Source organism: Lotus japonicus, chromosome 4 (genome assembly GCF_012489685.1).
Source record: "Lotus japonicus ecotype B-129 chromosome 4, LjGifu_v1.2".
NCBI lineage: Eukaryota > Viridiplantae > Streptophyta > Magnoliopsida > Fabales > Fabaceae > Lotus > Lotus japonicus.
This window is the reverse complement of record NC_080044.1, coordinates 2,643,795-2,667,148: the sequence shown is the minus strand read 5'-3', so window position 1 is coordinate 2,667,148 and position 23,354 is coordinate 2,643,795. Positions and strand designations below refer to the sequence as shown.

The 23,354-nt window shown below is 34.2% G+C and overlaps 3 protein-coding genes across 5 annotated transcripts; all 3 read right to left on the bottom strand.

The window, feature by feature from the left end:
* Positions 1–1,301: 1,301 nt before the first annotated feature.
* LOC130711502 (potassium transporter 10-like) lies at positions 1,302–7,991 on the bottom strand. Of its 2 annotated transcripts, none has more exons than XM_057561167.1 (9): positions 7,611–7,991; positions 6,964–7,263; positions 6,113–6,338; positions 5,776–6,021; positions 5,010–5,060; positions 4,646–4,906; positions 4,364–4,531; positions 3,621–3,875; positions 1,302–2,520 (listed from the first exon to the last, which is right to left on the bottom strand). In XM_057561167.1, exons 2-9 carry the CDS (start codon positions 7,087–7,089, stop codon positions 1,478–1,480), a joined length of 2,376 nt encoding a protein of 791 aa, XP_057417150.1. In that variant the 5' UTR covers positions 7,090–7,263; positions 7,611–7,991; the 3' UTR covers positions 1,302–1,477. The 2 variants fall into 2 exon arrangements, with proteins under 2 accessions (XP_057417150.1, XP_057417151.1); XM_057561168.1 differs by having other exon boundaries at positions 6,964–7,152.
* A 7,302-nt stretch (positions 7,992–15,293) lies between these two features.
* On the bottom strand, positions 15,294–17,622 carry LOC130716222 (pentatricopeptide repeat-containing protein At2g41080). The gene has a single exon (XM_057566424.1). It carries the CDS (start codon positions 17,484–17,486, stop codon positions 15,486–15,488), a length of 2,001 nt encoding a protein of 666 aa, XP_057422407.1. The 5' UTR covers positions 17,487–17,622; the 3' UTR covers positions 15,294–15,485.
* Positions 17,623–18,529: 907 nt separating this feature from the next.
* LOC130710541 (ATP-dependent zinc metalloprotease FTSH 2, chloroplastic-like) lies at positions 18,530–22,161 on the bottom strand. 2 transcript variants are annotated; one of them, XM_057559850.1, is made up of 5 exons: positions 22,026–22,161; positions 20,266–21,438; positions 19,869–20,182; positions 19,478–19,718; positions 18,530–19,032 (listed from the first exon to the last, which is right to left on the bottom strand). In XM_057559850.1, the coding sequence occupies exons 2-5, from the start codon at positions 21,436–21,438 to the stop codon at positions 18,694–18,696; spliced, it is 2,067 nt and encodes a 688-aa protein (XP_057415833.1). In that variant the 5' UTR covers positions 22,026–22,161; the 3' UTR covers positions 18,530–18,693. The 2 variants fall into 2 exon arrangements, with proteins under 2 accessions (XP_057415833.1, XP_057415832.1); XM_057559849.1 differs by lacking the exon at positions 22,026–22,161 and having other exon boundaries at positions 20,266–21,444.
* Positions 22,162–23,354: the final 1,193 nt, after the last annotated feature.

Here is a 23,354-nt window from a genome sequence, read left to right as displayed (position 1 = left end):
GTAACTTCATTTGGAAATTACTTTTTTTTATAATCATTTGGAAATTAGTTGAATGGTGCAAATGAAGAAGTGATAATAAAATGGAGCAAGTCATATTCTACAAGTACTACTCACCTCATCTTCTGTTACTTCTTTTCTCTAATATGGAAGTTGTACTTTCCACTTAGGACTTTATTTTATTTTATTCACTTTCCATGTTTGTTCTCTTTTTTATATTTTTTCAAAGCCTATCTAAGTAGTACATTGAACCTAAAACTTGTCTGTACAAAAAAAAGAAGACCTAAAACTTGTACCATAATAAAAAAAAATTAAAGAACGAAGTCATATATGGAGAGTATTTTTTTATAGGCATATATGGAGAGTATGACTTCCACATTCTTTGAAAAAAAATAAATTGGTTGAGGATAGCGTATCTACCGAACACCCGACCTCATAATTAAGGAATGAGGTAAGCAACCACCACGCCACACTTTGTTGTAAATACAAACATTTGAGTAATATTTTCATAAACGAGTTACCTCCACACACCTCAAAGTTAAGGAATGAGGTAAGTAACCACCATGCCACACCTTGTTGTAAATACAAGAGTAATATTTTCATAATATAATTACCTTCACAAATCCCCCCCCCCCCCCCTCTTTTTAAGCACAAGTATTTTGTATGCCTTTGCACCATAATGCAGATTGAATTATCCCTAAGTATTCGATGCTTCAAACCAAGAAAGAAAACAAAGAATAGACTCCACTGCCCCATCACATGAGTCAATTAACTTTTGATTGCGCCCACAAAACAGAAAGGAAAAAAAAGGACAATTGTGCCCAACTCACTTTCACCTACAATATTGGGGTTTGTTTACCTTGGGCATAGCAGTTTTTTAAAAAAGCATCACCTATAAATTGCATGTGGAGTAAACCCCACATGTTCTACCAAACCTTCCTTCCTATAAAATGGAGGTTGTTAACCTTACCCAACCTATGATTTGGGAAGTGTTCACCACATGCACACGAGGCACCACAAGTAAAAAAACCCAAACTAGGTGGTTAAGTGTAATTTAAAAATTTATCATAGTAGAGTACTTAGGCAGTGTGAAATGCAGTCAAACGAGTGGTTGGATTAGGTAGTACATATTTGATTCACCCTTACGCAAGATCTCATGTTTGAATATTATAAATGGGAAAACCCTTGTTGGAAGAGCTAGCCCCATTATGCTGTGAATGTTTCTGGTTCAAACAATTTTGTCTTCCATGTAGGAAAGCTGTGTTAAGACCAAAAAAAAACGACCCAGTTTTAACAGCAAGATGGACTGAACAACCTATTAATCCCTTTGGGAGTCAATTTCAACAGCTAATTGCCAAAAAATAGGTCCTTCTGAAGTCAATTACTTCAAATTGTAACATTGATTACCGCAAGCAAGGTGTTTGTTCATATACTACACTGAACCAGCTTTGCAGAAAATGGTAATCACTAATGGCTATGCCTATACATAGAAAATTTGTCCTACATTTAAGAGACTCTCATGAGGAACATTGAAGATCACACTATGTTCCCTGCATATCTTCCTAAGAAATGCATATATATAATCAACAGCTATTTTCTTGTAGAACCTTGAATCCCTCCTTGCCATCACAACTGTGTTTCCTAGTATGTGAACCACCCCTGCATCCCTGCACCTATTCAAAAACTCAAGCTCATCAACCTCGGTGTGGTTGCTAACTTGACCACAGGACCTGACAGTAATATTCACATGTGGTGGTGATATGACTGGTAAAATTGAGTCTTCTGAGGAAACTGGTGAATCTATGTTGAAAGAAGCTGTGTTTCCATTGTTATTCAATAGGACATCTCTTGATTGCTCTGTTTGCTGTCCATATACACTGTACTGATCGGAATCCGAACACCCTTCCATCATAGATTCGAGCCGAACAAACATGAAAAGGTTATCAAAAAGCTTTTTCTCAAAACCCTCATCCTTCTTGTGCAGGTCTCTGTAGCCATACCGCGCCACGCATCGGAAGATGTGGTAATTCTTAGGTCCGATCCTCTTAACAAGGAATCGCTCTTCTTCCGGGACTGTGTAGACAGGAAGGTACTTGACACACACAAAAACAACCACGGAGTGGATGGCTGGTAGGTTGGTGATGAAATGAGAGAAAATGTGGGGTACTCCGCTCGCGAGCTCTGTGTAGACTAGTCCGATTCCAGGGACACGAACAAGTCCTAAACTTGGGCCAAGGCCGAGAATCCATGCCATGGAGACCTTACTGTGCATTTCAAACTCATAGCGTTTCACCGTGCCGTAATGCCAAACAGACATAATAACAAGAAATGCTCCAGCAATCACAAGGGGAACCCACCCACCTTGGTTAACTTTGAAGAGTACAGAGAAGAAGTAGGTGCATTCCACAATCAATGATAAGCAAGTGAAGATGAGGACAAGAATCCAATGGCAACGCCACACTAATATCATGATTAAAATCATAAGCAATGTCGTAACCAGCATGACTATCACAACTGCGGTACCTGTTATGATGATGATAAATTACGCAATTGAGAAGAAGCTTAAAGAAAGGCTGTAATGACATTGTAAAACAGAGGTACAGCACTAAACATGTCCATGAGTATTCCTCCATCTGTTCCTTAATATCTATCACTATTTTGACCATTAATTATGCTTTACCAATTACATCTTTAACATAATATAATTCTTAATGGTGAAAGGAAAATTGAAGAGTCAAAATTAATAAGAGCGATAAAGGGTATATTAAGAAGTTATAAATATTTTTAACAAAAACAACATTAATACTACTTCTTAATGTGTCAAAATCTTCTTTTTTTTTGAAATGAGAATGTGTCAAAATCTTAAAGTGATAGAAAGGAAGCAGTACGTAGTTTCCTAAAGTACATGTTGTTTTGACACATGAAATGCAAGCGTACTATGCAGTGTGCTTAAAGATTTAGGGTGTGTTTTGGAAAATAGTTTAATTAAGTGCTTATGGCAATAATCGCTTATCGCATAAGCGCTTATTCATAGGCTAATTTGAGAAACTTATTGAATGAGCTGAACACAGGTTATATGTAAGCATAAACTCTAATTCATAAGCTAATCTGAACAGCATATGAAAATAAGCTCAAAACAGCTTATAGATAGGCCATAAGCTATTTACATAAGCTCTCCCAAACACTTGCACAAGCGTTTATGCTATAAAATAAGCTCCTCCAAACGGACCCTTAGATGTAAAAGGTTGGGGAAGAACATCGTAGGGGGTATTTGAAGCATTTACTCAAACATATGGATGAATGAAGAGTCTATATTAGCTGGAAAATATTGCTTTTGATTTAATCCTCTTAACATTATAATAAGTCACTTCTACCAACCATCCAAATATACACATTTTGTTGTACAAGTTCCGAAATACTAGCCACTAGGTTATGCAAAAGGGTTTATGTTCCCCGTGTAAGTTGTAGCAAGTTTGGGCATTTCAAGGTTTTCAGAAGATAGGTTTAACTTGAAAGTGCTAAGGGGAAAACAAAGAAAAGCATGCATGCATGAGTGTGAATGTGTGTAATCATTTGAAGTGAGTTTCCATTTCATCAGAACATTTAACAAGGGAAAAACTCACCATATGCATTTCCAATCTGGCTTTGCTCTTCAAACCCAGCAGTAACAGCAATGCAAAGAACCATAAGGACCCAATTGATATCTGGAATATATATCTGGCCAAGGAATTTCTTTGATGTGTATACAACTTTAACTCTAGGGAAACATCCATGAGCAAGGGCTTGCTTAATAATTGAAAAAGTTGCCGATATTGTGGCCTGGCTAGCAACTATGGCTGCTGCTGTTGCAACAACAAATACTGGCCAGTATATTTTTTCTGCAGAACTAAGGATAATCAACATCTAAACACATGAAGAAACAAATTTGCATTATGCAAGGATGATTATTTAATATTATTGTTCATTGATTACTTTGCCAATCACTTCTATTTACTTCATGCAATGGTGCCAACAATTGAAAAAAGAACAAGAAATAATTCGGTTTTAACATAAAGATAGAGAAAAAAGAACAAGAAAAGAACAAGTTAGTTGGCCGAATTCTAAGATCGTATCAGGGCATATCATAGATCCATATGTTGGAGTCGCACATTGCCTAGAGATATATGGCCAAAATAGTCCTTATGAAGGGTAGAGCAACCATCGCCCCTAAGCTAGCTTTAAGGGTAGAATTAGACATAACCCGAATTCTAAGAATAATAAAGTAAACATAAACTCAAATAGAAGAAGGGAAATCTCAATGTGGCAATATACTTGCTGATTATCAGATGATATTCCAAATTAAAGTTTCAATAAAGGTATAACTAACCTGGAATAGAACGGTAAAACGCATCTTGTGAATGACTCAAGTTTTGCGTAAGGTAAGCAGCTTGTCCAGAATAGGCTAAAAGAAGGCAAGGAAACACAACTAAAGTAAATGCAAGCTGTACAGCTGAGACTGGAAAATGAGCTAGGTCCGCAAAAAGAGCCTCGGTTCCTGATAAAAATCATCATAAGTAGTCAAATACAAAATAATAACTATATACCCTTCATTTGTTAATGATACTGAAATACATGAAGGAAATGAAAAGCAATAAAAGTTGAATTTTACCTGTTATGCTGAGCATGATGCCACCAAGGGAAGTCCATCCTTCTTTTCCTCTTCTGTTAAAATAGCGATATATATACACAGGAGAGAAAGCCCTTAGAACGCTGCCTCCATAGTACCAGATGTTATATAAACCGATACCTCCGATTAGGAGAAACCAAAGAAGAACAATTGGAGCGAAAAGCCAACTAACTTTATCTGTGCCATAGTGTTGCAAGCTGAAAAACCCAACTAGTATTAAAACAGCAACCGACACAACTGCACCTGTAGTCCAAACATAAAGAAGCTTTTCAAGACCAATAATTAAAAACTTCCAAACATAGAACTAGGAAAAGGAAATATTCTTGTTATAGGAGTAGGGCCATACCGCTACTCATGTGAGGCTGATTTACCTTGATGCCACCAACAGCTGATAAAACTACAATGAAAAATAGGGTTGTGAATCTCTTGAAATAACTCGGGATGAATTGAAGTGATACTCGAGAAAAAACAAAGACTATTTATGGTGAAAACATCAACTCTTGATTCTTTTGATATTCAACGTACATAAATATAAATTAACAAAAAAAGAAATCAAGAATAAATTAATTTCCATAAGTCATGCTACTCAAGCACGCACACTTCCTAGAAAAAAGAGAAGTATTAAGAAACTTAGCGAAATCAGCTCTACTCAGTCCAAAACAAGCAATGCATTCTTCAGGATCCCCATCAAGTCTCCTTGTTAATAAAGATATGAGCATCATTCTCAAGCCAAAAGCATCACATCATACATACAGAACAAGAGCTCAGATAAGTCGGACCCTTTCTTAAACAAACTTACAGCATACAACAAATTCATTAGTTCATCTTAACAGTAACCCTGGGCATCAGTTTCGAGAACTCCACAACCAGGCAACGGAAAAAAATTCGACTTTCGTCTTGTGTCATACAGAGAAAATGGTGCTCTTTTTCAGTTTTTCTTATCCCATAAAATGATTTTGTCCACTTCCTTTAACATTTTGTTAAATCTTCACAAATGTGCACCCATAACATACTGAAACATGTGCATTGATAGATAATTTGGTAAAATGCAAGCAAGTTGACATTTATCAAATATTTGGGAACAATATATCAGTTTCAGAGAGCAGGGATACCAGATATAGCTGGGGTAAGAATCCCATCTCCAATCACCATGCAGGTACCAACAAGGACGAGAATAAGAATGGCGCTCTTCCTAGATTCATGTTCCTCTAACCATCTTTTGGTTTTTGCAGCAAATGACCTTTCATGGAAGGTGGAACGACTATATGTTGTAAGCTCTTCATCGGTGCGATGCTGGTTGGGAATGGTTTTAATTTTTGCATGTCGGCAGAGCAAGGAATAAAGCGCAAATGTTCCACCTGCTCCACAAATGTTAGTTTGGTTAAACTTTGTCGCAGCTCAGACATCATTCATTGAAACATAGTATACTAAAGACAAAACAATGCATACCTTGGCCATTGTCATTTGCTCTTAAAACAATAAAAACATATTTGACAAGCGGAACCAAAGTGAGAGAGTAGATAATCAAGGAAAGAGCTCCAATTAAATCCTCCTCATCTTTCACGCCATTCGGAAATGTATTGTAGAAAACGTACAAGGGTGAAGTTCCCAAATCTCCATAAACCACACCAAGACTTTGATATGCAAGCCGCAGAAGCAACAATGCTGAAAATTTCTGAACAAATCAAAACTACATCAAATAGAAATAATATTCCAAATCCCATTACATCAGGTAATAGCATAGTATTGTGTATTACATCTGTACAACACAGAAAAGTTTGAATTTCTTAATCAAATTAGCATTTACATATGTACTCAAATTGCTTAAGTATATGTATTTGAAATTAGACTAGAGGTATTCTTACAAATCCAGACTCCAGAATACATTTTATGAAAGTATTTTTGTTCGAATTGTGTTTAGATGAAGTCCTTGTCACTGTTAGAGCTCATTTGGATACCGTTAAGTAAGAAAGCGGGAAAATAACACAGCCTGAGACACTTTTTGTTAAGTGACAACTACTAACTGGATTATGCATTAAAGTGCCGAAATTATAGAAGAAATAAATCAAAATCAAAGATTCCTAACTCAAGTTCCAAGCACCATTTGAATACTGAACGATGTTTGAAGAAAGCTAGCTATAACCTTTTAATGTTGGATTGGCAAATCATCATTACAAGCATAACTTTCTGTATAAACTAAGAAAGCTAATTAAAAGTCATGAATATCATTTTGATTTCCTCAATGAAAAAAATTCAATAAGAGAAAGAACCTTAATATAAATTTCAATGCAGAATCATACTTTTTCTCTGTACATATTTCTGAGCCTTCCTGCTTCTTCATCCATGGGCTGGTCAAGCTTCTGATCCAAATCCCACATGCTACCTATGTTATCACCATCTTGATCAGTGTCTACACTTGAAGCCATTTTCAGCTCAATCCAACAACTTCCAATGCAGTCCTATAACCCTTTTCCTCGGTTCCTCCACCCCTTAAGAATAAGACACAGTCAATTTTGTCAGCAAAACCTTCAAGCTTTGAATTAGAAATCACATGAACTCCATTCCTCTTCCAACCATGGATCCAACCTACACTATAAAATCTGAAAAAGAAAACAAAAAATTGAAAATTTCATTGATGGATGAGGCCAAAAAAACAAAAACCAAAAATCAACCCCATTTCAAAAATTGAACATAAAATCTATACCCTTACACTGATCAAGCCTAAAAGCATTGAATTTGAAAACTTATGCAGAACTAGGATAAAAAGGTTCAAGCTTTGCCAAGGTTACACGAATTAGTTTGAAGTTTGAACAGACAAATACCCATATGAAAAAAAATCAAAATTTTGAATCCCATTATCTCAGAAATGATTTTTTTTTAACCAAACCCCATTTGAGGAGAGAAAGAAAAAACCTTGTTTGCATGTGTTAGACGAAACAAGACTCACCTGGTTCAGCACAATCTGCTACTTCTCCCACTGAGAATACCAAAGTTGGTTAAGTGTACTTTTTTAATCAAGCAAGAGAATCAGAAACTAGAAATCATCTCAATTTTCATGCAATTTTGCCAATGATGAAAATTGAGATGAACACAACAAATGCAATTGTTTTTTTTTTCACATGGAATGAGGATTGAGTTGTAACAGAAGCAGAGAGTGTCCTGTGTTTCTGAGTTTGTTAGGTAGTTTTGGCTATTGTGTTGCTTTTCTACGGTAACAGAGCATCACCTTGGCTACAAGACAAATCATCTGTGACTGTGAGAGAGAGGCAGAGCAAGACAGAGAGAGCTATAATCTAGAGAGAGAGAGAGAGAGAGAGAGAGAGAGAGAGTGTGAACTTGTGGAAGTGGGAGAGAGATTGAGTCACTGTCTCATTGAGGTATGCATGTGGGACCCACTTGTAATTTGTTTGGCTTTTTTATTCTTATTGTTGCATGTTTATTTTTATTTTGTTTAAATCAGTTATGACCCATTTGGTGGCCAGGACAGGATAGGATAGAACAGGATAATAATCATATTCTGTTGTTATATGTTGTTTGTTGCGCCAGTAGGATAGGATAACACTATCCTGTCTCCTATCCTATCCTGTCAATCATGTGTAAAAGTTATCCTTAGGGGGGAGTTATGATAGAACATGATAGGATACCAGTTATATATTTTCTTTCATTATCCTAACTCCAAATTAATTTATTTTAATATTATATAATTTATAATTTATAATAATATTAATTAATAAATATAAAAATATTAATTTAACTAAAATAAAAATAAATAAAATTATTATTCATAAATAGTAAAATAGACTACTCACTTACAAATTTTGATTTATTAATAATAATAGACTAATTTAATATTTTCATCTCCTATTATTTAAATATTATTTATCTATTTATATAATAATTTAAATATAAAGTATTTTTGAAATAATAATATTTTTAATTTAGTTAATTTTTATTGCTTATCACGTGTCACAACTAAGTGAAAACCAATTGGTTAGGTGCATAATTTTATTTAAAATATAAGCTATCTTCAAGAAAATAAAATAGGCTAATTAATAAAATTTAAATTAATTTTAGTTATTTTAAAATATAGACTCATTCATGAAAATGTAAAGAAATTAAATTTAATAGAATAATCAATTTTTAAATGTATTTTCTATTCAAATATAAATTTGATACATTTTTTCCTATCATATCCTGTCCTTATCATGTGTACCTCAAACACAGGATATGATAAGAGTCTATTCTGCTTTCATCATATCCCGTTGCTATCATGTTCACATATCATATCCTCTTATATCATATCCTGATCACCAAACGAGCCCTATATGTTCAGGGGTCAGGGTAAGGATAATGCAATTCTATTCGAGTCGGATAAAATTTTATTAGTAATAAAGATTTTTTTATTAAATATAGTTGTATTTATTAGGGGTGTAATCAGATCGGATTGGTTCGGATTTAGGGTGTTTAAATGTCCGAACCAATTAAACATGTTCGGTTTGGGTTGGTTCGGATTTCCTAATTTTTTGTTTCTAAACCCGAACCAAACCAATCTGATCTCAATTGGATTGGTTCGGATCGGATTGTCAGATTGAAATAAAAAAATTATTATTAAGAAATTTGCACGAAAATTATCATTAAAATGTAAAAAATGGTAAAAATATAGAAAAATATAACATTTACAAAGAACAAAACATTCGATAATGACATAATCCATATAATTCAGGTAAAACCAACATCTCAAATGCAAATATAAATATGCAATGTAATGGGCTAAAGTGTTTGGGTTACATGTAAATAACAGTTCTCAATTCATTGGGTTGGTTCGGATAGATCGGTTTTTCAATCTTCAAATCCGATACCCGAACCGATGGTAATCGGATGCAGTAAAAAAAATCCGAACCGAACCGATGATCCAATCCGACCCACCATAAAGTGTTTGGATCGGATCGGTTTGATCGGATTCGCGGATCGGGTAGTATCCGCTTACACCCCTAGTATTTATAGATATTCGAACTAAAATGTTTGTCTAAGTTAGAACAATCTTGTTGAATAATGTTGGGTTCCCCATGCATTTTCACCTCTACCTTTTTAGAATGTGAAGATAAATGAGAGAAATAAATAATATGATGTGTGATGTGACAGAAAATTTAGAAAAAGATAAAAAAAAAATATATAGAAGATAAGGTGAAGTGTGAATATATCCTTATTTTTCAATACGTGTTTGGTGGTCTATTATTGTGTGTATATTTTAAATATATCATGAATTTTATTTTATGTTAGTCATGTTGTTCTTATATAAAAAAATTAAAATTAATAATATATTGTATATCTATTAAATCTCTGATTCTCATGCTTAAAAATGGCCAGTTGGAGCAAACTGTCCCATCCTATTTTATTGTAGTTTTTGAAAAAGAATATGCCGGTGGATGCTCTTCAAATATACTAATTAAAGAGCTGGGAATTAATTTGTTTATTAAAATGTTCAATGCTTGATATGTTTATAATTTTTTATTAAAAAATAGCCTTTTTAGATGATTACATTTATTTTTACTTATTTAATTACTAATTTATGCTCACAAAAGACAAGATAATATTTATAATTTTTTATTAGTACTTTCTATCAATCATTTTTCTCGAAAGCTACTGTCTATCAATCATAAGAAAAGAACTAAAAAGTATTCAGTTTGAATTGTGCACCTTGACAGCCATCTCTTCTGAATATATATTTTTAAGAGTAAAATACACTCATCCCACTCAAGATTTGTGAGAATAACACTTAGCTTCATTCTTATCCAAAATATGCACTCCACCCCAATAATAATCTCACAATTACACTTAACTCAATTCTTCTCTAAATTCTACACTCCACCCCACCCCCTTTAACATCATCTAAAAGATGCTAACGGAATATTCTTTTAACTCAAAATTAATTAATTTAAATATAAATACATTACATTATCTTCCAACTAAATAATAAATATACTTTTTTTTTTAAAAAAAAAGTAGCACGAGATAATCATTTCTCATTCAAGTAAACAAATCCTTGTTATTTGGAGGGCAGCACAGATGATTTACAATAAAGCATGTTCTGGCCTTCTTGGTGTAATTCCAAATTCATAGAACTAGAACATTTCTTAAACGAGAACAACTTATGTTTTACTTCTTCCGGATCTGAGTTACGTAGCTTCCAGCTAAGTTTGAAATCATCCTCTTCAAGGCAACAACATTTTCCATCACAAATTTAGCAAAACTTAACTCAATGTCAGAACCATCAAAACTCAAAAACTTTACCACTAAGTTTACTAAAAAAATTTGTCAATAAGTTTACTAAACTTTCAAAATATAATTGTGTTATGACGATATGTGATTATCTTAGTTATTAGGTTGTATGAGCACTTAAGCACATGGCATTTTAAGTTCTAAAATATAAGTTGTTTAAGGTTATACACAGGTATTAAGAACTCATCATTTGATAAATATTTTGACTGAAATACTCCATATTTAAATTTGAGTTATATTAGAGAGAGAAATATTTTGACCATAATAAACATGAAGTTTAATTATTATTTTTTATTTGGAGGTATTTAAAATATTTTATAAATATTTAGAATATTTACAAAATTATAGTACAATTATTATTTGGTTAGAGGATAAAGTAATTTATTTATCATTTATATTTTAATTAATTAATTTGAGTTAAAGGAATATTCCGTTAGCATCTTTTGGATGGGGTTAAAGGGGTGGGGTGGAGTGTATATTTTGGATCTAAGTGTAATTATGAGATTATTATTGGGGTGGAGTGTATATTTTGGATAAGAATTGAGTTAAGTGTTATTCTCACAAACTTTGAGGGGGGTGAGTGTATTTTACTCTATTTTTAAGTAAGTTGAACAAAAACATTACATTAGTGTATTTTTTGATGTGGACATCCGTTTGAAAAATAGCATGTTCTCCATAATAAATATTTTTCGTAAGTTTAAATTCTTAGACCATTTACAATGGTCTCAACAATTTACCCTCTCTCAACACCACTTTTTCTCTTCTCAACACTCCACATCATCTTCTCTCACCAATTCAACAAACCCTCAACAATTACCCACTCCAATGGTTTTCATTCAATACCCTAACCTACCACTCACCCTACCCCACCACTTTTTTATTTCATATTTTTATTTAATTTTATATTTTTGTTTTATTATTTACATAAAATTACAATTATTATTTTAAATTAAATTAAAATAATAAACACTTAATTTTTTTTTAAATATAGACAATAATTTATTTTATTTCCTTAACTCAAAACAAAGGCTAATAGAAAGATAATAAGATGGTGAGAGAGATAATAAGATGGTGAAAAACTTGGTTTTTTTTTCTGTGTCCAAATCAAACGAACCAAGTCTCTATTTATAGAGAAAAAAAAATCATAAATTTTGGTATAATTTTTTTTTTTCAGAAAACTTTTTTTTATGAAATAATTAAGTTCAAAAGATAAGGGTAAAAAAAATTCAGCGAGCCAATCAGATTGTGACACGTGTCGCTGCCTAAAAAAAACACTCTCTTCAACAATGTTAAAAATCTTCAACATTTCTCCCCTCTCTCTCCCCTCCACATCACCCTCAACAATCTTCAACAACCATTATAACCTCTCAACAATCTTCAACACTAATTTTCAACAACCATTGTAAATGGTCTTATGATAATCTAGTTTATTTAACACTAAGTTTTAAAAAATATATATATATATATATATATATATATATATATATATATATTTAACATTAATGCTCTGTTTGGATGTAGGGATGAAAATTAGTGGAAGGAATATAGGTGGAAAGAATGTAAAAGGAAAGAATATAGAAGGATATTGAAGTGATTTTAGAGGTGTTTGGATCAAGAGAAAGAGAATGGAAAAGTGATGGAAAGTGATATAAAAATAAAATGAGGGTAACTGAAAATTACAATTTTACCCTTATACATTATTTGAATATTTTAAAAGTAAATTATTAGATATTAGGATATAATATATTTAAATATTAATAATTAGATATTTTATTTTACATTTTTTATTATTTTTTTCCAAGTTGAACTTTAGAAAATAAAATGTGAATATTATAACAAGATATATTTACAACTTTTATATTAATATTTTTTTAAGGTAATTTTTATATGAATGATATTTTAGCAAAGAATATCTCATTTATTTAAATTTATTTTATATTTAATATTTATTAATAATATATAATAAACCCAGATATATTTAGATTTAATATAAATTTGAAAATAACTTTTGAAACTAATTACGAATTAATAAACATAGTATGACTAATTTTAGAATTTAAGAAATGAGAAGTTTGTACCAGAAAAAAAAAATGTAACGTGAACAAAGTAAAGAAATGAGGATAAAGTTGTAAGTTAGTGAAGATGCAGTGCAAGTTGTCAGTTTTCCTCGCAAGGTTGGCGAGAAAACTGAATTGCGGGGCCCACACAAATTTGATCCCTCCCTTTTCCTTTCTTGTGCAATCCAAACAGCTTGTGAACAGTGTTTAATTTCCTCTTATAATCCATGACCACCTTCTCTTTCCACTCAAAATCAGCCCAAACAAACACACCGTAAGTTAAGTAGTTAACACCGTATTGAAACTGTAATACATAGTGCATATTTTTAAAAATCCATAGTAAAATTAAAATTATGGTGTATAAATAAATAAACTGAGAAACAAAGCTCATATATTGTAATTTTCACTCACTATAATTTTCAACCGTCTATTTAAACTTTCACTAAATGCCCCCACTACAACCAACTTACCACCCCTCACAATTGGCTCCACCACCACCATTATACCGTCATCACCCACCACCATCACCACTGTCATTGTGCCGCCATCACCACTGACGCCACTACTCTCTCCATCATCGCTACTCGCTACCATTGCCATCTCTTTTCACTATTACCACCATCCACCAAATTTTAAGATAATATCAATTTAAATAATATGAAATATTACAATGTATGATCAAACGCTATGTAATATTAAATTTTTATCATATCTTATTTTATAAACATAATACCATCAATAATAGTGTTATCGGATTTTATACTATATAATATACCAAACGAGCTTACTTTAGTGTTCAATTTTTTTGTTACAAGAGGAAAAGTAATAGTAAAATAGAAAAATTAACTAACAACATTCAGTACAATGACGCCGAAATAAAATAAGGGAGTCATTCCAAACACGCGGTTGAGTATTGCCCTTCCCTGCTTGACGAGTTAAGTAATTTAGAGTGTTATTTTTTCCACGTGAGATGTAGACGAGTTGTACACTCAAGTATCAAGTAGTTTAGTGTTTCGTTTAGTGATTTAGAAGATTTGTTCAAGCTAAAAAAAAAAAGGAACAATTCAGAGGCACGTGCTAAATATTTAAAGATGATAAAGGGAACCAAATTTCTTAGAATCTATGGCTACTCGATTTTATTTAATATATTTCTCACATTAAAAAAAATACATATTGATTGAACCTAGTACGCTACAAGCCTACAACCTAGTTTAAATATAGTATATCACATCTTGGGCGACGTCATGCCTTCTATAGAAAAAGCAACCATGTGCTAGCGGTTAGCACGGTATTTTCATTAAATTTAGTAAATTTTAATTTATATACATAACTTAAGTGTTAAAAAATATTTTTTCTTAAATGATTGTTGTGATACTAATCTATCGCCTTATTAGCCGCACAAGATCACCCTATTAGCCACATGAGTCGGGGTAAATGAGTATTTTCATTTGCAAAAATCTAAAATATAATAATTTATATTTCAAAGTAGTATTATAGAATTAAATTTAGAAAATCATTTTAAATAAAATCAAATCATATTTGAGATTTAAAATACATATTTTTCTTCTAAAATTTGAGCTATTAGTGGTTGTGCATAGTCTTGGATGGTCTCCAACATGGTTGTCCGTTGACACGACGAGAAGGTACCTGTAAAGGCTATCAAACACTAAAAATACTTCATAGCTCCTTTTAATGAAAAATGTTATGTTTACAAACAATTTCCACCTCCACCTTACCTAAAGAAGAAGAGAAAAGAGAGAAATGAGTGATATGATTTGTGATGTGACAGGAAATGCAGAGAGAAAGGAAGAAAAATGTGTAAAAATGAGATGAAAGAGAAAGTGATGTGTGTATATATCATTACTACTCGCTTTTAATCCCTAACATCAATGAAATTTGGTGAAATTAGTCCTTATGTTCATTTTGTGGCGGTTTAAATCGCAATTAAAACTAAAAATAAATAAATTGTGGCGGTTAAAAATCACTGTTAATACTTGAAAACTGCAACAAAAAGTACGATATGGGCTAACTTCACCTTTTTCAATAATGTTAGAGACTAAAAATTATGAATTTTTTTGGGAGATCAGATTCAATTTACCCTTATTTTATAGGGACTAAAAACATATTTAAGCCTAAAAGAAGAGATAGGATGTGGTGATTTTTCCTTTAAAACATATCTAATCCAATTGGTGAACAGTCTACAACTAACAGGAGAGGGAGGGGGAAGATCAGTAATCAGAAACTTAGAATCAACCGCTAATTATATTTGTACATTGAGATCTGAGTATAAAGAATTCCATTTTTAATTAGTCTCACTTATGAATTTGGAAATTAATAATTATGACATGATATAACCTTATCTACTATTGAAGAAAGGTTGTGGTGGTTAATGAGAAGAGTAACTAATCTAGTCCCTCTTACCTGTAAGCTTTGCATTGTTTGCAAGATCATGAACAACATAAAAAATGGAGATCAAAGAATAACTACTACCAATAATCTCCACAAGAACATGCACCGTTTTTAAAATGGTGAAACCTGCTCGAGTCTCTTACAATAATTTCTGATTTTTTTATCTCTGATATGTACTTGATGGCAACATGACAGTCACCACAAACCCTCAAATTTTTCATCACCCTTATTGGCACTCCCTCTGGTGTGCTCATTAAAGCAAAAGCAATTGCTAATTTCTCACTGTGGTGTGTCAAGTTGTATTCTTTTTCCTCATTGTCCATGTCATGCAAAACAGAACTAGTATCAGGTACATATCCCCTCATCTTCATTTCTGAAGTTAATTCTTCCAAATACAGATTAATCTCCGCATACTTCGGGTGGCATTCATCGCCCATACGGAACTGATGAACCTGATTCTTCACTTCTACCCAGCTTATGCCTGGTTCTTTCTTCACCATCCTTTCTTTCATGGCTCTCCTCACCTCAGAAACATTCTGCCACCTCTTAGCTGATGCGTGAACACTGGCAAGCAGAACATACGAAGCTGAGTCTTGAGGATCGATCCTAAGAACTTCCTCAGCAACCCTTCTTGCCATTTCTGCATTCTTGTGGATTTTACATGCAGATAATAATGTTTTCCATATTATTGCATCCGCTCTTACCGGCATGGATCGTATCATTGCCTCTGCCTCTTCCAAACAACCAGATCTGCCTAATAAGTCAACTACACAAGTATAATGTTCTAGTCTAGCCTTAAGTCCATACTTTTCTACCATCATGTCAAAGAAATCAAGCCCTTTCTCCTTTAGTCCAGAATGGCTACAAGCATATAGCAAGCTCAAGAATGTAACTTCATTTCCCGGCAAGCTTTCCCGTTCCATCTCATGGAAAAGCTTGATAGCTTGATCTCCTTGACCGTGAAATCCATATGCAGCGATCATTGAGCTCCATAATACAACATCTCGCTCTTCGCATTCCATAAAAGCTTTGATGGAATCTTGCAAACATCCACACCTAGAGTACATACTAACCAATGAACTAACTACAGAAACTATAGAACATGCTCCTGCTTTAATTGCTTCAGCGTGAATCTGCTTCCCTTGACCGAGGATGGCTAACTCCGAACATGAACTAATCACACTCACGAAAGTAATCCTATCTGGTCTAAAACCAGCCATTCTCATCATGTAGTATTGATCCATAACTCCTTCAGAGTACCCATTTTGAGCTTTTCCGGCCATAAGTGTATTCCAAGCAACCAAATTACAGCTCGGCATCCATTTGATAATTCTCTCCCCATCACGCAAGCTACCAGCTTTCATATACATATGAGCTAAAGAACACCCGACAACCATATTAAGCTCAAAACCACATTTAATAACATATGCATGAACTTGTTCCCCTGCTATTAAAGCTCTCAAATGTGCACAACCCCTGAGCACACTACCCAACGAGTACTCATCCGGCATGAAACCCAACTCATTCATCCTCGAAAATAATAACACAGACTCTTCATTCATTTCAAACTTGATCAACCCCGTGACCATCGCATTCCACGTAGCAACATTCCTGTCAGGCATTTCGTCAAACAGTTTCTTGGCACTCTCAAGGTTGCCCATTTCAAGATATGCCTTGATCATGATGTTGCATGACATGAAGTTCCTCCTCGGCATTCGATCGAACAGTGTCACTGCATGTTGGATTTCCCCAAGTTTTGAGTAGAGGTTGAGGAGATGATTGGAGATGAACTTGTCTTTGAAACACCCAGAAGTTAATATCAAAGAATGAAGCTGTTTTGCCAGAGAAACAGACTTTGTGGGAATGCATGCTTGGAGGAGATTTGAGAACAAACTAGGTTCTGCCCATATCTCAGATGCAAAGCAATCAAACGCTTCTTTTATGTGCCCTTTGGAACACAGGGTGTTAAATTGTTCTTTGGCATTGGAAATCGTGGAGAAACGAGGTAGTGAGTTTTGAAAAATGGAAGGCAGAGAAACACTAGAGAAGGTGGTACGAGGAAGATCAAACCTGCCCATGCATGAAACATGAACAAGTCACCACTCAGTGCAATTGGATGTTTAAAGTGATGTTTTAAGAAAAATAGTTGTAAGGGAGTTTAATTTTAGTCCCTCTCACGAAAAATGACATCACTCATTTTGCTGTCTGAGTGAAACTTACGTTCGTACAAATAAGTAAGGTTAGCACAAATAATCATGTCATGTCACAAGATAATATTAAGTTAAACATTGTGTCTATCTTTATTTTCATAAATATTCAAATAGTCTCACATATTTAATACATATGAAGATAAAGATAAATATAATATGTAACATGAGATAGTTTTCATGTGAGAGTATCGTGATGCTTCAAGAACTCTTATTGGGTTTGGATGTATATACACTTGAGCACTCTTTTTCTGGTTGTAGTACACTCAAACACTCATTATGTTAGATTTCTGATTGAATTAGTATTAGTTCACATCTACTACTATTTTCCCTCTACATTTTCTCTCATCTTGAAGCTATGGTTTTTGTCAATGTTGGACACAACTGAGCTTCATACATCAAATTTGAGAATCAAACTATTTTGCTTTTTTTTTTCACCATTCACTCAATTAAACACTTATGTAACTACCCATTTGAATGCAAACCCAAGAGACTCTAAACCCCTTTGTCATTGCAACTCCCAACACCATTGCTTCTCCTTCAACACTTGAAAATACCATTCAACACCAACATATAACCTTACCAATTACCAACATCTGAACAAATAGATATCTGACCAGCTTAAGTACACCACTCCTTATGTTAAAGGTCGAAGTATGAGTTTGGATTCTCCCATTAATAAAAAAAATAAGCTATATAAAAATAATATAAGAAATCGCTTTCGAAAAAATAATATTAGAAATAAAAGCTTAATAGATGTAATATCACTTTTTTAGGCTCTCACCAGCACAACCAATTTGCACTCCAACTAAACAATGCATCTCACCAGGTATATATAATGACACTAAGATTAATGCTTTTACTGCTCACGAAAGTCACACTGCATAATAGATGTAAAGGAGGAAACTGGGGAATTCTGCACTAAAAACATTTGCTCTTTGGTATATATACTTTGCATTGTCAATACTACAAAAAATTAAAACTTCTATCATTCACAAATTTAGTGCAGGCTGTAGAGGAGGTATTGCGTATTCTGAGATGATACATTAAACATATTACATATAGCCATATAGGCTATTCAAACAGTTGCTGCTAATGTCTTAGAAGGAGGAACCCGATTTTCTACTGGGATTTCAACAAATTCAGAGAGTATAGCGCGGAATTCATCTCCACTCAATGTCTCTTTCTCCAGAAGGACTTCCACAATCTTGTCAATTGCCTCGCGGTTGTTTCTTATATGGCGCAGTGCGATTACATATGCATCATCTGAGATCCTCTTGGTAGCAGCATCAATGTCTTCTGCAAGCTTTTCTGACATCGAGTTCCTTGCCATCATTCTCATGATAACGTCTCCACTTTGTGCTGCTTCCATGAGTGACCAAGGACCAATATCAGACATTCCAAATGTGGTTACCATCTGCAAGAGGATCATTTACATTTGTTGAAGCAGCATAGAAAGATCAAAGAGGGGGGGGGGGGGGGGGGAATCAACAACATCATCAACAACAAAGTCTTATGCTAGTGAGGTTGGTTACATGTATCAAGATCACTCGATGCGGTTGCGCTTGATTAAAAACCAAATTTTGTGGGTTAATATTTTATTTGGAAAATTAGAAGTCCTTCCTTCAATATGTAAATTACCAATATTCAATGTAAATCAAAAGCTTTAAGTTTCATTACTCAAGAAATCATATGAAGGAAACTTATTGCCAATCTCACCAATCAACAAATGCCTGACACAATAGTACCAAAATGAATCATACTATAATTTTTTCAGCTATAAAACATCAGCATCTTCAACCCCACAGAAATTAAAGGAATGAGAAGGAGATAAATTTGAAACAAAATCCATATAAAAGTACCTGTTTTGCCAAACCAGTGATTTGCTGCAAATCACCAGCTGCTCCAGTTGTAACCTCTGGCTCACCAAAAATTATTTCCTCTGCAGCCCTACCACCTAACCCTCCAACAATTCTTGCAAAGAGTTGTTGTTTTGAGATCAAAGTTGGGTCATCAGAAGGAATGAACCATGTAAGACCCCGGGCTTGTCCACGAGGAACTAGTGTTACCTTTTGCACAGCATCATGACCAGGGGTCAAAGTTCTGCAAGCAGAGATAAGTACATGATTTCAAGAACAACTTTATGGGGATTGTTTCGCGTAACATGAAGTCATTTAGAAAACAACACCTTGCTTCCACCACAATCTTACACAACATTTACTTGAAAAACAATATGAGGGTCTGATTACTTACCCACAAATGGCATGCCCAACTTCATGATATGCCACTAAACTTTTGCTCTTCCCATCTGTCATCACTGTTCCTTCCATTCCAGCTACAATCCTATCAATAGAATCATCAATCTCTTTAGATGAAATCCCTGTCTTTCCACGCCGACCAGCTAATATAGCAGCTTCGTTCAAGAGATTTGCAAGATCAGCTCCACTAAAACCAGGTGTTCTCATTGCAATTATTTCAAGAGAGACATCAGCTTCAAACTTTTTGTTGCTACCATGAACCTTTAGGATCTCAGTCCTTCCCCTTACATCCGGAACATCAACCATTACCTGCAAAACAGTATGTTCAGTTACTTCAGTATTTAATTAACTCATCAGTTTAAAGCATAAAGCGTTTCGGAATATAACCATACCTGTCTATCAAACCGGCCAGGTCTCAGTAAGGCAGAGTCAAGAATGTCAGCCCTGTTAGTTGCAGCAACGACAATGATACCGGTATTACCCTCAAACCCATCCATTTCTGTCAAAAGTTGGTTGAGGGTCTGTTCTCTTTCATCATTCCCTCCACCAATTCCAGTCCCTCTTTGTCTCCCAACAGCATCAATTTCATCAACAAAGACAATGCAAGGGGCATTCTCTTTGGCCTTCTTGAACAAATCACGGACTCGAGAAGCGCCAACACCAACAAACATCTCAACAAACTCAGAACCAGATATTGAGAAAAACGGAACTCCGGCTTCACCGGCAATAGCCTTGGCTAACAAGGTCTTCCCAGTTCCGGGAGGACCAATAAGAAGAACTCCTTTAGGTATGCGAGCTCCGACAGCAGTAAACCTCTCAGGCTTCTTGAGAAACTCCACCACTTCCATAAAATCCTGCTTGGCTTCATCCACCCCGGCAACATCATCAAATGTCACTCCAGTGTTTGGTTCCATCTGAAACTTGGCTTTAGATTGACCGAAAGTAAGAGGAAATCCAGGGCCACCGGGACCTCCCATCCCACCGGGCCTCCTCATGAGAAGGAACAACCCTCCAATCAAGATTATAGGGAAAGCCAGATTCCCAATCAGGTTAAACAAAAGAGAACCTGAATCCTCTTGAGCATTGTGAGCTGCAAAGTCAATGTTCTTTTCCCTGAATTTCTGAAGGAGCTCTTGGTTAAGTCCAGGAAGTTGAACCTTAACACGCTGCAACCTGTTACCCAACTCAGGAGAAACTGCCTCAACAATAGCTATGGTTCCATTCTCATACAGATCCACTTTGTTAACCCTGTCCTTGTCCAAATACTCTAGAAACCTAGAATAAGACATTCTGGAGGAGGAAACCCCTTGTTCGTCAGCATAAGCCTTGCCACCTCCCAATAATGCTGGTAATCCAACTCCCACATTTCCAAGCAACTTAAGAAGCTCCCTTCTCCCTCCGTTCTGGCTTTGGTCTAAAGACGCCTTTACCGAAAACGCTTTTGGTGCCTTGTTCAACCTCCAAGATGAGAATAGATATCTTCCATTGAAGTCCTTACCGAGAGTAATTCTGTTACCCCGTGTAGATAAACCATTACCAACAAGACATGCTGATGATGCTGCCATCTGCATCAACCAAAACCAAAATATGAGATCTTAAGTGAATACTACTTTTGTAAACACTGAGTTGTTCAAATTTTTAATATCCTTGTGGTTGTAAACTAAATTTATAGCATGTTTGGATCGACTTCTCTGTCATCAGAATCAATTTTGAAACTCAGACACTACTCACATAAACTTTCCCTAGAATTGAATATGACTTCAGAATCAATTGTAAAAGGGTTTCCAAACATGCACTTAGTATTACACAAAACCAGCATAGAAAATTCATTCTAAATGTTGGAGAAATTAAACTAGAATGAAAAGTAACAAGCCAACAATTATTCTAAATGAGGAAGGAAATCTCAACTCTCACTCAATTCAACTGATGTAATGGTATTATATAAAAGTTAATATATGAGCCTTTCAGATTAAAGGGTGTATGTAGGTACCATTAACTACATCAACAATTAAATTACCCAAAAATAAAATCTGGGAAATTGACAAAATTAAAGGCAATTAACATTTTCTAAAAAATAAAAAACAAGAACATGAACATTAAAGTTATGAGCAAGAAAGCAATGAAAAGAGCATGGTGAGAAAGAAGAACATACCTTAGAATGAGAGAGGAGAAGCACTGAATGAAGCTCTTGAGGCAGAGGAAGGTGATTTTATTGAAGAGTTGATAGTGTGTGGTTTGGCTGTGGTTTGAGAAAAACATACGTGGCGTTTTCTTAACGTTTGATTTGTCTTTCATCTGTCTCAATTTGCTTACATTAGATTTATTTATTTTCTTCGGTTTTAGTTCACATACTGTATGATTTTTTTTCTTGATCAAGATATCCCATAGTCGAGAGACTAATCTCTCGCTTCACGGTCAGCGCATTAAGCGGTAGGAGGTTGGCCAAGTAGTTTTTTCTATTCGCAAGAGTTGTGATTCGAATTTCCAACCACTTGCTTAAATGATGAAGTGCTGAACCACTACACAAACCCACTTGATTGATTACTGAATGAATTAAAATGTTATTTAATTCCTAAAATATATAAAAATAATAATTCATTTTGTCACATGAATATGCTTTTAAACCACTTTATCCGATTTTCAAAATTAAAGAAAGAAAAAAACGCGATATGAAGTGCTCACATAAAAAAGTACCGACATGAAAAAGGAATATGAAAGGTTATTTGGAAAGACTAAAGTAAAACTGCATGCCAAACACACTAACAACATCGTCCACATGAAATTTGAGCACATTCAAATTTTGGCTTTGTACTTTGATTGTCATTTCATGATGACACGTAGCTGAATTACTATTGCTTATTTAGCAATTTATATGCCACTCGATTGGTAATATTCTAATTTGTCTTTTTCATTTTGATTTTTAACATGATTTTATCAAATTATATTTAGATAGATTATATTTATATAATATTTTAAAAATAATTGATAAAAATTTAACTTTTTATTTTAATACATGAAATTTTTTTGTGTATTTTTTTATTTTCTTTTGAAATATGCTAGCCGAATTCTTTTTATAATTCTTATTGCCACAAATATGAAATTTACGATTTTATTTTGCTTTCATCGAATAGTCAATTGGAGTATACTAAAGCAAAATTATTAATAGCCTGAAATGCATGAGAAGAAAACAACGAATAAATCTATTCCTACTTGAGCCTTCATGGTTCAATCCACCGTCAGCTAGCCACCATAGAATACGGTCCATAACATTTTTCACCCAAGCCAACGAAGCCTATTTGGTTTTACAACTGTGGACGACTTGATCTGATTCCATAATATGAATCACACCCAAGGGCTTCCTTGTACGTAGCAAAGAAAACAAAAAGCATCAACCAGGGATTTCATCAGTGGCGGATCCTGGACCCCGGGGTTAGGGGGTTCAAATTTTTTAAATGAACACATCAGTAAAAATATAATTTAA